Source organism: Loxodonta africana, chromosome 5 (assembly GCF_030014295.1).
Source record: "Loxodonta africana isolate mLoxAfr1 chromosome 5, mLoxAfr1.hap2, whole genome shotgun sequence".
NCBI lineage: Eukaryota > Metazoa > Chordata > Mammalia > Proboscidea > Elephantidae > Loxodonta > Loxodonta africana.
The window spans coordinates 53,056,590-53,071,903 of NC_087346.1; the positions used below are offsets into that span (position 1 = coordinate 53,056,590).

Genomic DNA, 15,314 nt, shown 5'->3' on the forward strand with positions numbered 1-15,314 from the left:
AAAAAAAAGCACATAAGAGAGGTTTACAACCAAGTTCTGGAGGAATGATTAGGGAAGGCCTTCTGAAAGAATTGATGTTTATGTTGAAACCTGCAGAAAAATACAAGTAAGCTAGGTACAGATAATGTATAGAAGACAAATCACTGCCTCCTGGGATTTATAATTTCGAAAGTAGTGAATGAAATTCAGTACAATACATTTGATTACATGATATCTGTCATGGATTGAATTATGTCCCCCCAAAATGTGTCAACTTGGCTAGTCTGTCATTCATGGTATTGTGTGGTTATTCACCATTTTGTCATCTGGTGTGACTTTCCTATGTGTTGTAAATCATACTTCTATGATGTTAATGAGGTGGGATTGTCGGCAGTTATGTTGTGAGGCTGGACTCCATCTACAAGATTAGGTTGTGTCTGAAGCCAGTCTCTTTTGAGATATAAGAGGGAGAAGCCAGCGGAGAAACATGGGGACCTCATACCACCAAGAAACAAGAGCCAGGAGCAGAGCATGACCCTGGGTCCCTGTGTTGAGAAACTCTTCAACCAGGGGAAGGTCGGTGACAGGGACCTTCCCCCAGAGCTGACAGAGAGAGAAAGCCCTCCCATGAAGCTGGTGCCCTGCATTCAGACTTCTGGCCTTCTAGACTGTGAGAGAATAAATTTATTTGTGTTAATGCCATCCACTTGTGAATAAGATAATGTCATAGAGCCATAATCAAATGTTTACTAAAACAAACAAAAAAAATCTATTGCCGTCGAGTCGATTCTGACTCATAGCGACCCTGTGGGACAGAGTAGAACTACCCCACAGAGTTTCCAAGGAGTACTTGGTGGATTCAAACTGCCGACTTTTTGGTTAGCAGCCATAGCACTTAACCACTATGCCACCAGGGTTTCCAAATGTTCACTAGTAGCCCAAATACTCATGTATTCTACTTGGAGGGAATAGAAGATATCACAATTGACCTGGATTTTGAAGAAGAATTTGTTAAGTAGTCAAAAAGGATGGGAAAAGATATCCCAGGCAGAGAAAAACCACATCCATAAGGCATTGGGGGTGTTTAGTGGCATTGGTGTGTTCAGTGAAGAACAAGTTCTTTGGAATGTCTGGAGTGCAGAGTCTAAGGGGGAGTCGTAAGAATACAGGTTGGAAAGGGAGGTAGAGAATATATTTTGGAAAACCTTGACATCATGCAAATAATTTTTTGAAAGTACTAAATGATGGGGAAGGATGCAGCATTGGAGGTGCTTACTTGTTCTGTGCTGAGAAATTTGGAAGACAGCTACCTGGCCAACCGACTGGAAGAGATCCGTATTTGTGCCCATTCCAGATAAAGGTGATATTGAACAATATCATTAATATCTTGTCGTGGATTGAATTGTGTCCCCCAAAAATATCTGTCAACGTGGCTGGGCCATGATTTTCAGTATTGGGTGATTGTCCACAATTTTATGTGATTTTCCTATATGTTGTAAATCCTATCACTATGATGTAATAAGATGGATTATCAGCAATTATATTCATGAGGCCTACAAGATTAGGTAGTGTCTTAAGCCAACCTCTTTTGAGCTATAAAAGAGAGAAGCGAGCAGAGAGATATGGAGGCCTGATATCACCAAGAAAGCAGTGCTGGGAGCACAGCGTGTCCTTTGGACCTGAGTTCCCTGTGCTGAGATGCTTCCAGACCAAGGGAAGACTGATGACAAGGACCTTCCTCCAGAGCTGACAGAGAAAGCCCTCCTTTGGAGATGGTGCCCTGAATTCAGACTTCTAGCCTACTGGACTGTGAAAGAATAAACTTCTCTTTGTTAAAGCCATCGACTTCTGGTATTTCTATTATAGTAGCACTAGATAACTAAGACATATCTCATGCAAATAAAATTTTGCTGAAGATAATTCAAAAACTGTTGCAGCAGTACATTGACAGGGAACTTCCATAAATTCCAGCCAGATTCAGAAGAGGACGTGGAATGAGGGATGTCACTGCTGTTGTCAGATGGATCTTATCTGAAAGTACAGAACACTAGAAAGATATTTACCTTTTTTATTGACTATGAAGAGACATGAGACTATGTGGATCATAACAAATTACGGATAATATTACAAAGAATGGGAGTTCGAGAACACTTAATAGTGCTCATGCAGAACCTGTACGTAGACCAAGAGGCAGTTGTTTGAACAGTACAAGGGGATATTGTGTGGTTTAAAATCAGAAAAGGTGTGCATCAGAGTTGTATCCTTTCATCATACTTATTCAATCTGTCTGCTGAGCAAATAATCTGAAAAGCTGGACTGTATAAAGAAGATTGTGGCCTCAGGATTGGTGGAAGACTCATTAACAACCTGTGATATGCAGATGACACAACCTTGTTTGCTGAAAGCGAGGAGGCCTTGAATCACTTACTGATGAAGATCAAAGACCACAGTCTTGAGTATGGATTACACCTCAACATAAAGAAAACAAAAATCCTCACAACTAGACCAGTAAGTAATATCAAGATAAACAGAAAAGTTTGAAGTCAAGGATTTCTTTTTACGTGGATCCATAATCAATTCCCATGGAAGCAGCAGTCAAGAAATCGAACAATATATTGCATTGGGGAGTTCTAAGGCAAAAGATTCTTTAAAGTGTGGAAAAGAAAAGATGTCACTTTGAAGACTAAAGTGCGTCTGACCCAAGCCATGGTGTTTTTAATTGCCTCATATACATACGAGAAAGCCGGACAAGGAATAGGGAAGACCGAAAAAGAATTGATGCCTTTGAATTATAGTGCTGGCAAAGAATATTGAATATACCATGGACTGCCAGAAGAATGAACAAGTCTGTCTTGGTAGAAGTACTTGGTAAAGTAGAGGGTCAGCAAAAAAGTGGAAGACCCTTGATGGGATGGATTGACACAGTGGTCGTAACAATGGGTTCAAACATAGCAACAATTGTGAGGATGGTGCAGGACCTGGCAGTATTTTGTCCCGTTGTACATGCTGTCGCTGTGAGTTGGAATTGACTCAGTGGCACCTAACAACAACAAAAAATGGTGAGGAAGCCATTCAGTACTATCCTGTTTAAATTTGGTAATTGTCTTAGTTACCTAGTGCTGCTGTAACAGAAATTCCACAAGTCAATGGCTTTAACAAAGATAAGTTTATTCTCTCACAGTCCAGTATGCTAGAAGTCCAAATTCAGGGCGCAGGCTCCAGGGGAAGTCTTTCTCTCTCTTTTGGCTCTGGAGGAAGGTCCTTGTCATCAGTCTTCCCTTGGCCTAGGAGCATCTCAGCGCAGGAACCTCAGGTCCAAAGGATGCGCTGTGCTCTTGGCACTGCTTTCTTGGTGGTATGAGGTCCCCATGTCTCTCTGTTTGCTTCTGTCTTTTATATTTCAAAAGAGATTGGCTTAAGACGCTATCTAATCTTGTAGATCTCATCAATATAACTGCCACTAATACATTTTATTATATCATAGTGATAGGATTGCAACGTATAGGGAAATCACATCAGATAATAAAATGGTAGACAATCATACAATATTGGGAATCATGATCTAGCCAAGTTGACAGGTATTTTGGGGGGACACAATTCAATCCATGACAGTAATCAAGCTCATTTGTATCAATGAATGGCCTGACCCTTAGATGAGACTCTGCCTCCTCTGATGTTGGGGGATGGCTCATAGTATAGTAATTCATCAAATTACCATGCATTTGGACAAAAGCAGTGCTCAAGGAGTAATCAGATCATTCTCTCACAAGTTTTCTTCATATAAAATGTATAATTACTTGGTAATCTGATTTTTTTTGGTCATTTATCTAACATATGGAGCCTTATCTAGCCTATGCAGCTATGGCTGCTAACCAGATGGTCAGCAGTTAAATTCACTGGCCGCTCCTTGGAAACCCTCTGGGGCAGTGCTACAGTGCCTTATAGGGTCGCTATGAGTCAGAATTGACTTGATGGCACCAGAATTGACTTTAATTTTTGGTTATCTAACGTGGCATTTCCTTTTAGAACTGGTATGTAATATGAATAGTCTGAGAAAATAATCTGACCCACAGTTGAAGAAATCAGATTTGACTTATTTTACCATCTTCAGTTGAGGTATTAAATATAAATTCAAATTTCAGTTTGAATTTTATTATCTTATGGACTATAGTAATGGTTTTCAAAGAATCAGAATTTGAAGATGTATTTTCACATGATTTTACTTTTTGTCTAACTTGTAATGTTAATGTTTTCGCAAAATCAATCATTAAAGTCTATTATTATAGATCCAAACTCTTTAAACATAGAAATTCTGATCTTATTAAAATAGGAATCAAGTAGCACGTTGGCCAGCTAAGAATATAATTTGACTCTTTTTAAAGAAAACTTACTTTGTGTGTGTTTTAAAAGCTAAGTGAAGCTGAATAAGATGCACACATAGTCACTAATGATCGCGCATGACAGACGTGTACACAGCATGGAAAGGGCTTTTGGTATATCATTGACTTTTTAAAAATTTTTTGGTCTTATTTGGACAATCAAATGCCAAAAATAAATCATCTTGGATGTGATGGAAGTATGACTATTTATTGGAACTTACCTGAATTACCTATTTATTGGAATTTTACCTGAATTAACTGGTTGTTGGTCACTTGATAATTTTCTGATTCTGGAGAAGTCAGAAATGTTGTCTCGGAAACCATGGAAGAGTCCTCCCAGTGCTTTTCCTACAATAAACAATGCATAAAACCAAGCTGTTGCCAACAAGCCCACATAAACATCCCGGGAAATGACAAAGATGTTATTCACGAGGAAAAAAAAAAGTGCTAAACAATCCTGGAAGGTTTGCTTTTTCCCTGCAATATGAGTGCCAGCCTTTTAAAGCTTATTTCAGAGCTACACATTCTTCAGGGGCCTGTAAAACATACACCCTATTATTCTTGTTTTATGGCTTTGAGGTTCCCTTTGCCTCTGATTCTTGTTTTGAAACTGAGTTTTCTGTATTTTTAGAGTGCTCTGAGTGTAGTAAATGGCACTTTGAATTTTAATTTAAAACTGACAACTATAATGATCGTCTGCTCTTCTTACCCTCTTTTGCTAGAACTGTGTCTTTAGTCAAGATCTTTAACTTTTTTAGGTTGTATTTTAAAACTATTTGTTCATATTAATACTTAATATTCATCAACTAGGTATTAATTTTAAAGTCTATAAATTCTTTCCATTTTAAGTTTTTTTTTTTCCTTTCTCCAATTTAGTGTAATATAAGAGGAGGCCATAGTCTACAATACCGGGAGAAACGTTTTAAGAAGTTTATTTCAGATACACCAGGACCTGCAAGCTATGATCAGTCTTATCCTAGAACAATAAATGTCATGAACAAGAAAGTACTGGAGGCTAAAGAGCGTCTTCAGTCGGTGTGTTACTATTTAAATGATGCTTCGAAATACCTTTCTTTTAGCTAGAACAAAATAAAAAAACTTATTTTATGTGCTAAGTACATTTAAAAAGCCTTACTATAAAAATTAGTAGTTTTATTAGTATTCACATTATATAGTTAGTTTATAATTAAACACTCAATGATGTTTGTAAACTTTAATTTTTAACTATATTAGTGTCTGACTTCATTTTTACTCTTGATAAACCTGTAATCACTTTCCGATTCTATGGTAGAAAGAATGTAAGGGAGATTTTAAAAACCACCTGAGTGGTTTGCGTATATATAGAGGAACTAGAAACTGTGGTAAGTACTGTTAAAATACAATACAATTTAAAACACGACCCCCAAAATAATTAAAAAAAGAAAAAAAGCTTAAAATGTAGATGGGAGAGATACATAGATGACTACTGATGCAAGACAAAATGTGACAGGGCTCAATGAATGATCACGTAATTAAATGCCATAGGAATTTAAAGGAGGAAACTGTAATAAGGGAAAGTGTAGTTTGCAGAGGGTTTATAGAGAGGGTTGACCTTGAGATAGGCCTTGAAGAATAGGATGGGAATATGTATTTCAGGCATGGAGAGTTGCATGAGTGAAAATACAGAGGTAGGATTGTATGAAGGGCGGTGAAAAGATTATCTTGACTAAGTAAAGAATTTTTGTGGGAGAATAGTAGGTGATATGTTTGGAAAGGTGGATTGGTGTTATATAATGAATGAGTTTTAACTAAAGGCCTATCCTTCTGAATAAATAATATAACCCAGCAGATATGGTCATGGTTTATTTAGAGTAGTTTCCTTCTTCTCTTACCATACTTCTTCACCATAAAAAAAAACAAAAAAACAAACCCATTGCTGTCAAGTCGATTCTGACTCATAGCGACCCTATAGGACATAGTAGAACTGCTCCATAGAATTTCCAAGGAGTGCCTGGTGGATCTGAACTGCTAAGCTTTTGGTTAACAGTGGTAGCACTTAACCACTATGCCACCATGGTTTCCTCTTTACCATAGGTCCTATTAATTAAATTTTAATCAGTTCTCTCTTGTTTATGAGCATATATTTTAGAAATAAGTACAATGACAATGATGTAAGTGTATTGAAATATCAGATATTCCATGTATGTGGACAAAGTAAATTTCCGTTTACTCATGCAAGGGTTTGTCAGATATTTATTGAGTGCCAGACATGCTTTGTTGTTGTTGGGTGCCATCGAGTTGGTTCCGACTCATAGCAACCCTATGAACAAAACACTGCCCAGTCCTGTGCCATCCTCACAATCGTTATGCTTGAGCCCGTTGTTGCAGCCACTGTATCAGTCCATCTCGTTGAGGATCTTCCTCTTTTTCACTGACCCTCTACTTTGCTAAGCATGATGTCCTTCTCCAGGGACTGATCCCTCCTGATAACATGTCCAAAGTATGTGGAGACATAGTCTCACCATCCTTGCTTCTAAGGAGCCTACTGGTTGTATTTCTTCCAGGACAGATTTGTCCATTCTTTTGGCAGTACATGGTATATTGAATATTCTTCAACTCCAAATTCAAAGACGTCAGTTCTTCTGTGGTCTTTCTTATTCATTGTCCAGCTTTCGCATGCATGTGGGGCAATTGAAGACACCGTGGCTTGGTCAGGCACACCTTAGTCTTCAAAGTGACACTTTGCTTTTTAACACTTTAAAGAGGTCTTTTGCAGAAGATTTGCCCAATGCAGTGCGCCATTTGATTTCTTGACTGCTGCTTCCACGGGTGCTGATACTAGTAATACATAGAAGACAAATCATTGCTTCCCGGGATCTATCGTTTTAACAAGGAAGTAATGAATGAAATTCAGTACAGCATAGCTGATTAAGTGATGTAGAGCCATAATGAAATGTTCACTAGTAACCCAGCATAGAGAGTCATATATTGTACTTGGAGGGAGTAGAGGATATCACAACTGAACTAAATCTTGAAGAAAGATTCATTAAGTAGTCAAAATGTTGAGAAAAGACATTCAAGTCAAACAAAACCACAAGCATAAAGGCACTGAGGTGTTTAATGGCAGGGTGTGTTCAGGGAAGAACAAGATCTTTGGAGTGTTTGTAGTGCAGGATCTAAGGGAGAATAGTAAGAATATAGGCTGAGAGAACTGAAAAACCAGTTACTGTTGAGTCAGTTCTCACACGTGATGACCCACGGGTGTCAGAGTAGAGCTCCGCTCCATAGGGTTTTCATTGTCTGATTTTTGGAAGTAGATCACCAGGCATTTCTTCCAAGGTGCCTTTTGCTGAACAAGCACATTAACTGTTTGTACCACCCAAGTTGGAGAGGGAGTCAGGGACAGTCTTGACATCATGCAAATAATTTTTTGAAAGTACTAAATAGGGGAGAAGCCATTCAATACTATCCTGTTTTTTGGTTTATAAAACTCATTACATCAGTATTTAAAATCCTTTTAGTTAATTTTAATATTTGATTCTTCGTTCCATCTCCTTCTTGCCTTTGACTAAAAAAAAAAAAATAATATAAAATGTTTTTCTTACAGAAAATTTCAAGAGCACCTACAGCTTCCAGAACTGTTGATGTCCCTTCAATTCCTTCTTGTGGACAAGCATATGGTTATCATATTAATGAGGACGACACTATTATAAAACGTTTTCCACCTGCTCATGACAGTACACTAGGTCCAGCTTACTATAAACCTCAATATGTAAGTATGATGCATTTTATATTGACATTTGGAAGATTGTTTATAATTATGCATGTTTTAGTTAACGTAACACTAACTGCTGTGACAAATATACCTCCAAATTTCAATGGCTTAATACAATTTTTTTTTTTCCTCATTCATACTGGTATTCCCTGTTGGCAAGTGACTTGCCTCCACGTGGTGATTGAGGAACCCGGACCTAGTCCATTCATGTTCCTGTCGTTTCCTAGGATCTTGATGTCATCTATGTCCAGCTGACAGAGGGGAAAGTGCACAGAGGATTGTGAGTGGGAGGTTTTTGTGGGTCTGGCCTGGGAACTAAAGCTTAGTCACATAGCCCCACTTAACTGCCAAGGAGGCTGGAAAATATAGTCTGTGTTCCTAGGAAGAAGAAGAAACAGTTTTAAATTATTAGAAGTGTCTGGTACAGTATATAATCATATGTAATACATAGATGCTGTTTTCTTGCATTTGAAAGCAAATAAGAACATTTTATTAGAGAATTTGAATCTGATAGCATAAACATCATTTATTCTACAAATAATTATAAAAAAATACAAGGAGCTTCTCTGTGATTAGACTATCAAACATAAGATAGCAGATCCATCTCAAATAGATTTTAAACTTCAAACCTGGCCAGAGCTGAGCTGAGATTTCTTTCAGCCAGTTGAGATGTATGAGTTATCCATGAATACAGGTGATGAATATAGATAATATGTCTCATTTTGCTTAATTACAATACATAAACACTAGTGCTTTGAGCCTGTTGTATTTTTATACTTTTATGGCATCTGAAAGAAATATTTTACTGAGAAAAATGGCAAAATTCAAGGTACACTGAAGGAAAGGGTGAAGAAGACATTAGGTAAAGAATAGGTTTTCTCAGGAATTGGTTTGATCCTCACTGTCAGTACTTCAGTAATTTGTTATTATTTGTCTCCATCATTGGGTTCAGTTTCAAGCATTGTCATAAACCATTTGGTTCATAGCAATATGGAGTTTTGAGGCCTTAAATCCTTTTAGTTGCTAACAGCTTTTTTTCTTAAAATGTTTTTATTGTAATTTCTGTAATATTTCAAACATATAGAATAGTATAAAGACAAACAAAAAACCAGATACCCATGTACTTACCACCCAGATATAGCACATGTTAAAATACTGTCTTTATTCATATTTGGAACTTAGTATTTAATATTTAAGGAAAAATACCAATAAAAGCATACTCAGTAATATAATAATAATAAAAATATATGGAAAGAGAAAGTGATAAAGCAAATATGTTGACAACTGGGAGATTTGGGTAAAGGGTGTATGGAAATTCTTTGTGTGATTCTTGCAACTTTTCTGTAAGTCTGAAACTATTTCAGATTCTTAAATTAATTTTTAAGAAGAAACTCAACAAGATGGTTTGACACAATGAGCTGAAACATAGCAACAATTGTGAGGATGGTGCAGGACAGGGCAGTGTTTCATTCTGTTGTACGTAGGGTCACTGTGAGTAGGAACTGACTTGACAGTACCTAACAACAACAAAAATAACAACAAAATATTGTCAGATTTGCATTTTTTACAAGAAATAAATTATAATTATCGCCCTACCTGATTTCCCTCACTGCCTCCTTCTCTCTCACCTTGCCAAAGTAAGCACTAAACCTTTAATACATATTCGTACATAAGTAACAATATATATTTTGTGACTTAAAAAAATAAAGTAAATGGAATCGACTCGACGGCAGTGGGTAGTGGGTGGTGGGATCATCTAGTATGTGCATTTCTTGCGTTTTTCACATGTTATATTTCTAGATTTAACCAGGTAAATATATTAGATTTAACCCATTCGTTGTTTCCAATTAGATAAGTTTATTTTTAAAAATTAATTAAAAAATTTGAAATAGTTTGAGACTTATAGAAAAGTTGCAAGACTCATACAAAGAATTGCCACATACCTTTACCCAAATCCCCCAATTGTTAACATTTAACCATGTTTGTTTTATCATTTTCTCTTTCCATTTATTATTATTATAACCCAATATGCATTTATTGATATTTTTCCTTAAATATTAAATACTAAGTCAGTTCCAGATACGAATAAGAAGTATTAATATATGGAATTGATACAAGATATTCATTGTGAGTAAGTAACTAATAAAGGTATTTTCTTGCCATCAAAACTTCAGAAGAATTTTAAGCACCTGATTAATTTTGAATTTGTTTGTATTTTTATTTTTAATTAAACCATTTGAGAGTACTTTTTAGGCATAATGGCCCTTTACCTCTAAATACTTCAATGTGAATTTCTTAAGAAAAAGATATTCTCTTTTATGATAGTACAATTATTAAAATCAGGATGTTTTCATTTATATAATATTATTATTATCTAATCTGTAGATATTTTTAAAAATTTTTGCTAATAATGTTGATTTTTTTATGGAGCCCTAGTGGCACACCGGTTAAGTGATTGGCTGCTGAACTGAAGGGTTGGTGGTTCAAACCCACCAACTGCTCTGTGGCAGAAAGATGTGGCAGCCTGCTTGAGTAAAGATTACAGCCCTGGAAACCTTATGGGGCAATTCTACTCTGTCCTGTAGGGTTGCTATGAGTTGGAATCAACTCGACAGCAGTAGGTTTGTTTTTGTTCTTAGATATTGCTAATAACCACAATCATATTCTTTATAGCAAGAAACAAACAACAACAACAATTTGATCCAGAGTCCAATCTGGTACTGTTGTTAGTTGCCGTTGAGTTAATCCTGAATTATGGCTATCCTAGGTGTGCGGAGACATTAAGTTGTCATGTCTCTTCAGAATCCTTTAATCTTTTGTTGTTGTTGTAAGGTACCAACGAGTCAGTTCCGACTCATAGTAACCCTGTGTACAACAGAAAAAACACTGCCCAGTCCTGTGCCATCCTCACAATCGTTATGCTTGAGCACATTGTTGCAGCCTCTGTGTCAATCCATCTTGTTGAGGGGCTTCTTTTTTCACTGACCTTCTCCTTTACCAAGCATGATGTCCTTCTCTAGGGCCTGATCCCTCCTGATAACATGTTCAAACTACATGAAAAGAAGTCTTGCCATCCTCGCTTGTAAGGAGCATTCTGGCTGTACTTCTTCCAAGACAGATTTGTTTGTTCTTCTGGCAGTCCATGGTATAGTCAATATTCTTCATAATTCAGTTTCTTCTGTGGTCTTCCTTATTCATTGTCTAGCTTTCGCATGCATATGAGGCAATTGAAAACACCATGGCTTGGGTCAGGTGCACCTTAGTCTTCAAAGTGACATCTTTGCTTTTTACCACTTTAAACAGGTCTTTTGCGGCAGATTTTCCCAATCTAATATGTCATTTAATTTCTTGATCTAAAAGGAATCTTTTAGGTTCCCTTAATATTTAATTCCTTTAATCAGTCTTTTTTTTTTTTTGTCTCTTGTAACCTTGAGGAGTACAGGCTAGTTATTTTGTATAATGTGCCTCAGTTTTGGGTTTGTTTATATTTTCTCCTGATTAGATAAAGGCTTTACAGTTTGGGTAGAATACTACAGAAGTGATGTTGCATCCTTCTTAATGCATCGTATAAGGGTACAGGATGTTGATTTATTCCATTACTGGTGATGTTAGGTTGAAGTAATACCTCCCAGTTTTATTTGTTGAAAGTTACTATTTTTTCCTTTTTAATTAATGAATATTTGGGAGGAGTTACTGTAGTGGCTTAATACATGTAGATATGCTATTTCTCATCTCACCTGCTAGTTTTAACATCCGTTGATGATGCCTGAGTCAGTTTTACTGTGATGTTTATTAAATGGTGATTTTCAAACTCTTTTTTTTTCCCTACTGAGATTGTTGGTCAACTTCATAAATCACACACCTAATCTCTTTAGCAAATAGTTATCCAGCCACACCTTTGGCTTGGATTCTAGAGCATCCTATCCGTATAAGCTGAGATTTTTTCCAAATCATCCAGAGCTGAATCCTTTTTGCTTAACAATGCCTACTTCAGTTTATTCTTTTCTGTCGTGTTTTACTATAAGCAGCAAGGAGAAACCAGGCCACACCTTCCACATTTTGCTTGGAAAATTTCCTCAGCGAAAAATCCAAGTTCATCACTTACAAATTGTACATTCCACCCGACTGCAGAACACAATTCAGTCAAATTCTCTGCCACCTTATAGCAAGGATCGACTTCCCTCCAGTTTTCAGTAATGTTCCTCATTTCTGTCTGAGATCTCATCAAAAGCACCTTCAATGTTCATATTTCTAGCAACATTCTGTTCATGATGTGTTTATATTCTTTAAGATGATGGAAGCTCTCTTCACTTTCTTCTGAGACCTCATCAGAATTGCCTCTAATGTCCAACATCTCTGAGGCAATTCTTTTAGGCATTTGAGACTTTTTCTATCAAATGCCTCAAATTTTTCTAGCCTCTCCTCATTACCTAGTTCCAAAGCTACTTCTACATTATTTAGGTATTTGTTACAGCAGCACACCCCCTTCCCAGTATCAAAGTCTCTATTAGTTTCCTAGGGCTGCCATAACAATGGAAATAGAAATTTATTCTGTCAATTCTGGAGCCCAGAAGTCTAAAATCGGGGTGTCAGCAGGGCCATGCTCTCTGCAAAGCTTATAGGAGAGAATCTGTTCCATCCCTTTCTCTTATGTTCTCGTGTTGCTGGCAATCCTCTCTCTTCTAATTGTGCTGAAATGACTTTTGTATGGTTTTGTTTTTCTTGTCGATCTATATAGTTTTTGGTGGATGAGTGAGAGATTCATATTTACATGATTGCATTACCTTGGCAACTTGGAGGTTCCCTACTTCAATTATTTTAGCTGCTATAAAATGGCTCTTCACATTGAGCAAGGTTTAAGGCAGGCCACATAAAGACAAGTCTTGCAAACAGGGCTTTCTGTGGTACTATATAATACACTTCTCTGAAAATGGTGGTATTGGGTAGTTCCAAACCAATTCTGACCTCCCTAGGTGTTTCTAGGCTGGTGGTTTTCACTGTGATTACACGTTGTTCATTTTCGAGGCTACCCTGACCTGTGGAGAGAGAGATGGGAATACGGCACATTAAAATGTCGGAAAATCTGCTGTTCTCACTGAGATTCCACCATTTTTCTTGAATAAATGTTTGTCAATTGTTAGAAGCCTTTGGTTAATTTCCAGAGTTCTAAAATAGTTGATTTTGGTATTTTTGCTGGTGTTCTCATTGCTTTATGGTGAGTAGTTTTTCAGAGGTCCTTACTCTGCCAGTTCAGCTGACTCACTCTTGGAGTTTTAAACTGTTGAAATGAAACAGATACCAAAAATATTATGCTTTTGTGGAACTTCAATGGAAATCTAATTCCCAATTAAGCCAAAGTTTTCCTTATTCAAACTTGGAGTAGAATCTTTGGGATATTATTTAAATAATATATGCTTAGCCGAATATGGGAGGTAAATTCTGTAGAAATTGCATTGAGGTTTATGGAAGTCATGTGGTGTGATATCAGGGTATTCTCTCCTAGGTTAGAACACTCTATGGGAGGCAGTGTAATGGAGCCAGACTGCCTTGGTTTGTTATTTGGCTACACCTCTTAATAGTTATTTGTCCTTGGCAAGTTACTTAAGCTCTTTGTGTCTTAGTTCCCTCCTCTGAAATATGGGGATAATAATAGCATGCAACTCATAGGCTGATATCAGAATTAAATGAGTCAATACATGTAAAGCACTTAGAATAGTTCTGTACACATAATAAATACTATAGATTTGTAATTTTTGTACCTTTTATTCCTTATTACTAAGGAAGATAGAAGAAATATGTTTGATATACAACTGCACAAAAAGCAAAATGACTAATATTCCTGTTAATTAATCAAATTTGAGATTAGTGGGCCTTTAAACAGGTTTAACAGGATGCAAATTTCAAACTAGATGAATAGCAAAGTTTCTGTGATAGTTACACGGTTTAATATCCCAGGGGTGGGGAACTTTGGTCTAGTATATTGGAATTAGTATTTATTTTTCACAATAGTCATAGATCCTTTGCTTTGGCTTAAACAATTCTCTGATTATTCTTAGCTTAATAAATTTCAGAAAGCAGTTTTTGTTCAAAATTATATTTTTTATGTATGCTATTTCTTTGTTTCAGAATAGTATATCATCTGATAGAAAGCTAGAATATGCTTCCAAGCTTCCCTAGATGTATAAAATCATTCTCACATATGAATAAGTATTACTTTGATGTATAAAACTTGGTTGCTTTCTGGCAGTTATTATTCATACAGGACAGATATGGTAATAAGAAAATGTATTTTACGATTTTAATAGGTCCGACTTATTTGATGACCTATATTTGTAATTATTAAAAAAAATTAAGTCAGTCCAATTTGTATTCATTAGAATAAAAATCTAGATCTTTAAAAAAATCTGTTATGTGAAATACAGAGTTACGTATAAAGACATAGTTTTTAATACTCAAGAAAATTCAGCAAAGTTTGATCCGAGTTGAATTGTGATATTTTGTGAAATCCTTATCTTTCATTTGAGAGAAGAACTACAGGTAGCCTGACTGTCTTAGTTATCTAAACCAAACCAAAACCAAACCCAGTGCCGTTGAGTTGATGCTGACTCATAGCGACCCTATAGGACAGAGTACAACTGCCCCATAGAATTTCCAAGGAGCGCCTGGCAGATTCGAACTGCTGACCTTTGGTTAGCAGCCGTAGCACTTAGCCACTGTACCACCAGGGTTTCCCTTAGTTATCTGATACTGCTATAACAGAAATATCATATGTGGATGGCTTTAACAAAGAGAAATTTATTCTCTCACAGTCTAGGAGGCTAGAAGTGTGAATTTCAGTTGCCAGCTTCAGGGTAAGGCTTTCTCTCTCTGTAGGTTCTGGGGGAGGTCCTTGTAATCAATCTTCTCTAGTTTGAAGAGCTTCTCAGTGTAGGAACCCTGGATCCAAAGTACGCGCTATTCTCCTGGCTTTTGTTTCTTGGTTGTATGAGGCCCCCCTGTCTCTCTGCTTGCTTTTCTCTTTTATATCTCAAAAGAGATTGGTTTAGAATACAATCTAATCCTATAGATTGAGCCTGCCTCATTAACATAACTGCCATCAATCCTATCTCATTAACATCATAGAGATAGGATTTACAACACATAGGAAAATCACATCAGATGACAAAATGGTAGACAATCACACAATACTGGGAATCATGGCG

At 36.7% G+C, this 15,314-nt stretch overlaps 1 protein-coding gene across 1 annotated transcript in view; it reads left to right on the forward strand.

Moving 5' to 3' along the window:
- Window positions 1–15,314, forward strand: part of STPG2 (sperm tail PG-rich repeat containing 2) — a 377,601-nt gene that overhangs the window by 22,704 nt on the left and 339,583 nt on the right. Inside the window, exon 3 of the mRNA XM_003410448.3 lies at window positions 7,945–8,109. Within this exon, the coding sequence (XP_003410496.2) occupies window positions 7,945–8,109 (165 nt within the window). The remainder of the gene's footprint in view (window positions 1–7,944; window positions 8,110–15,314) is intronic.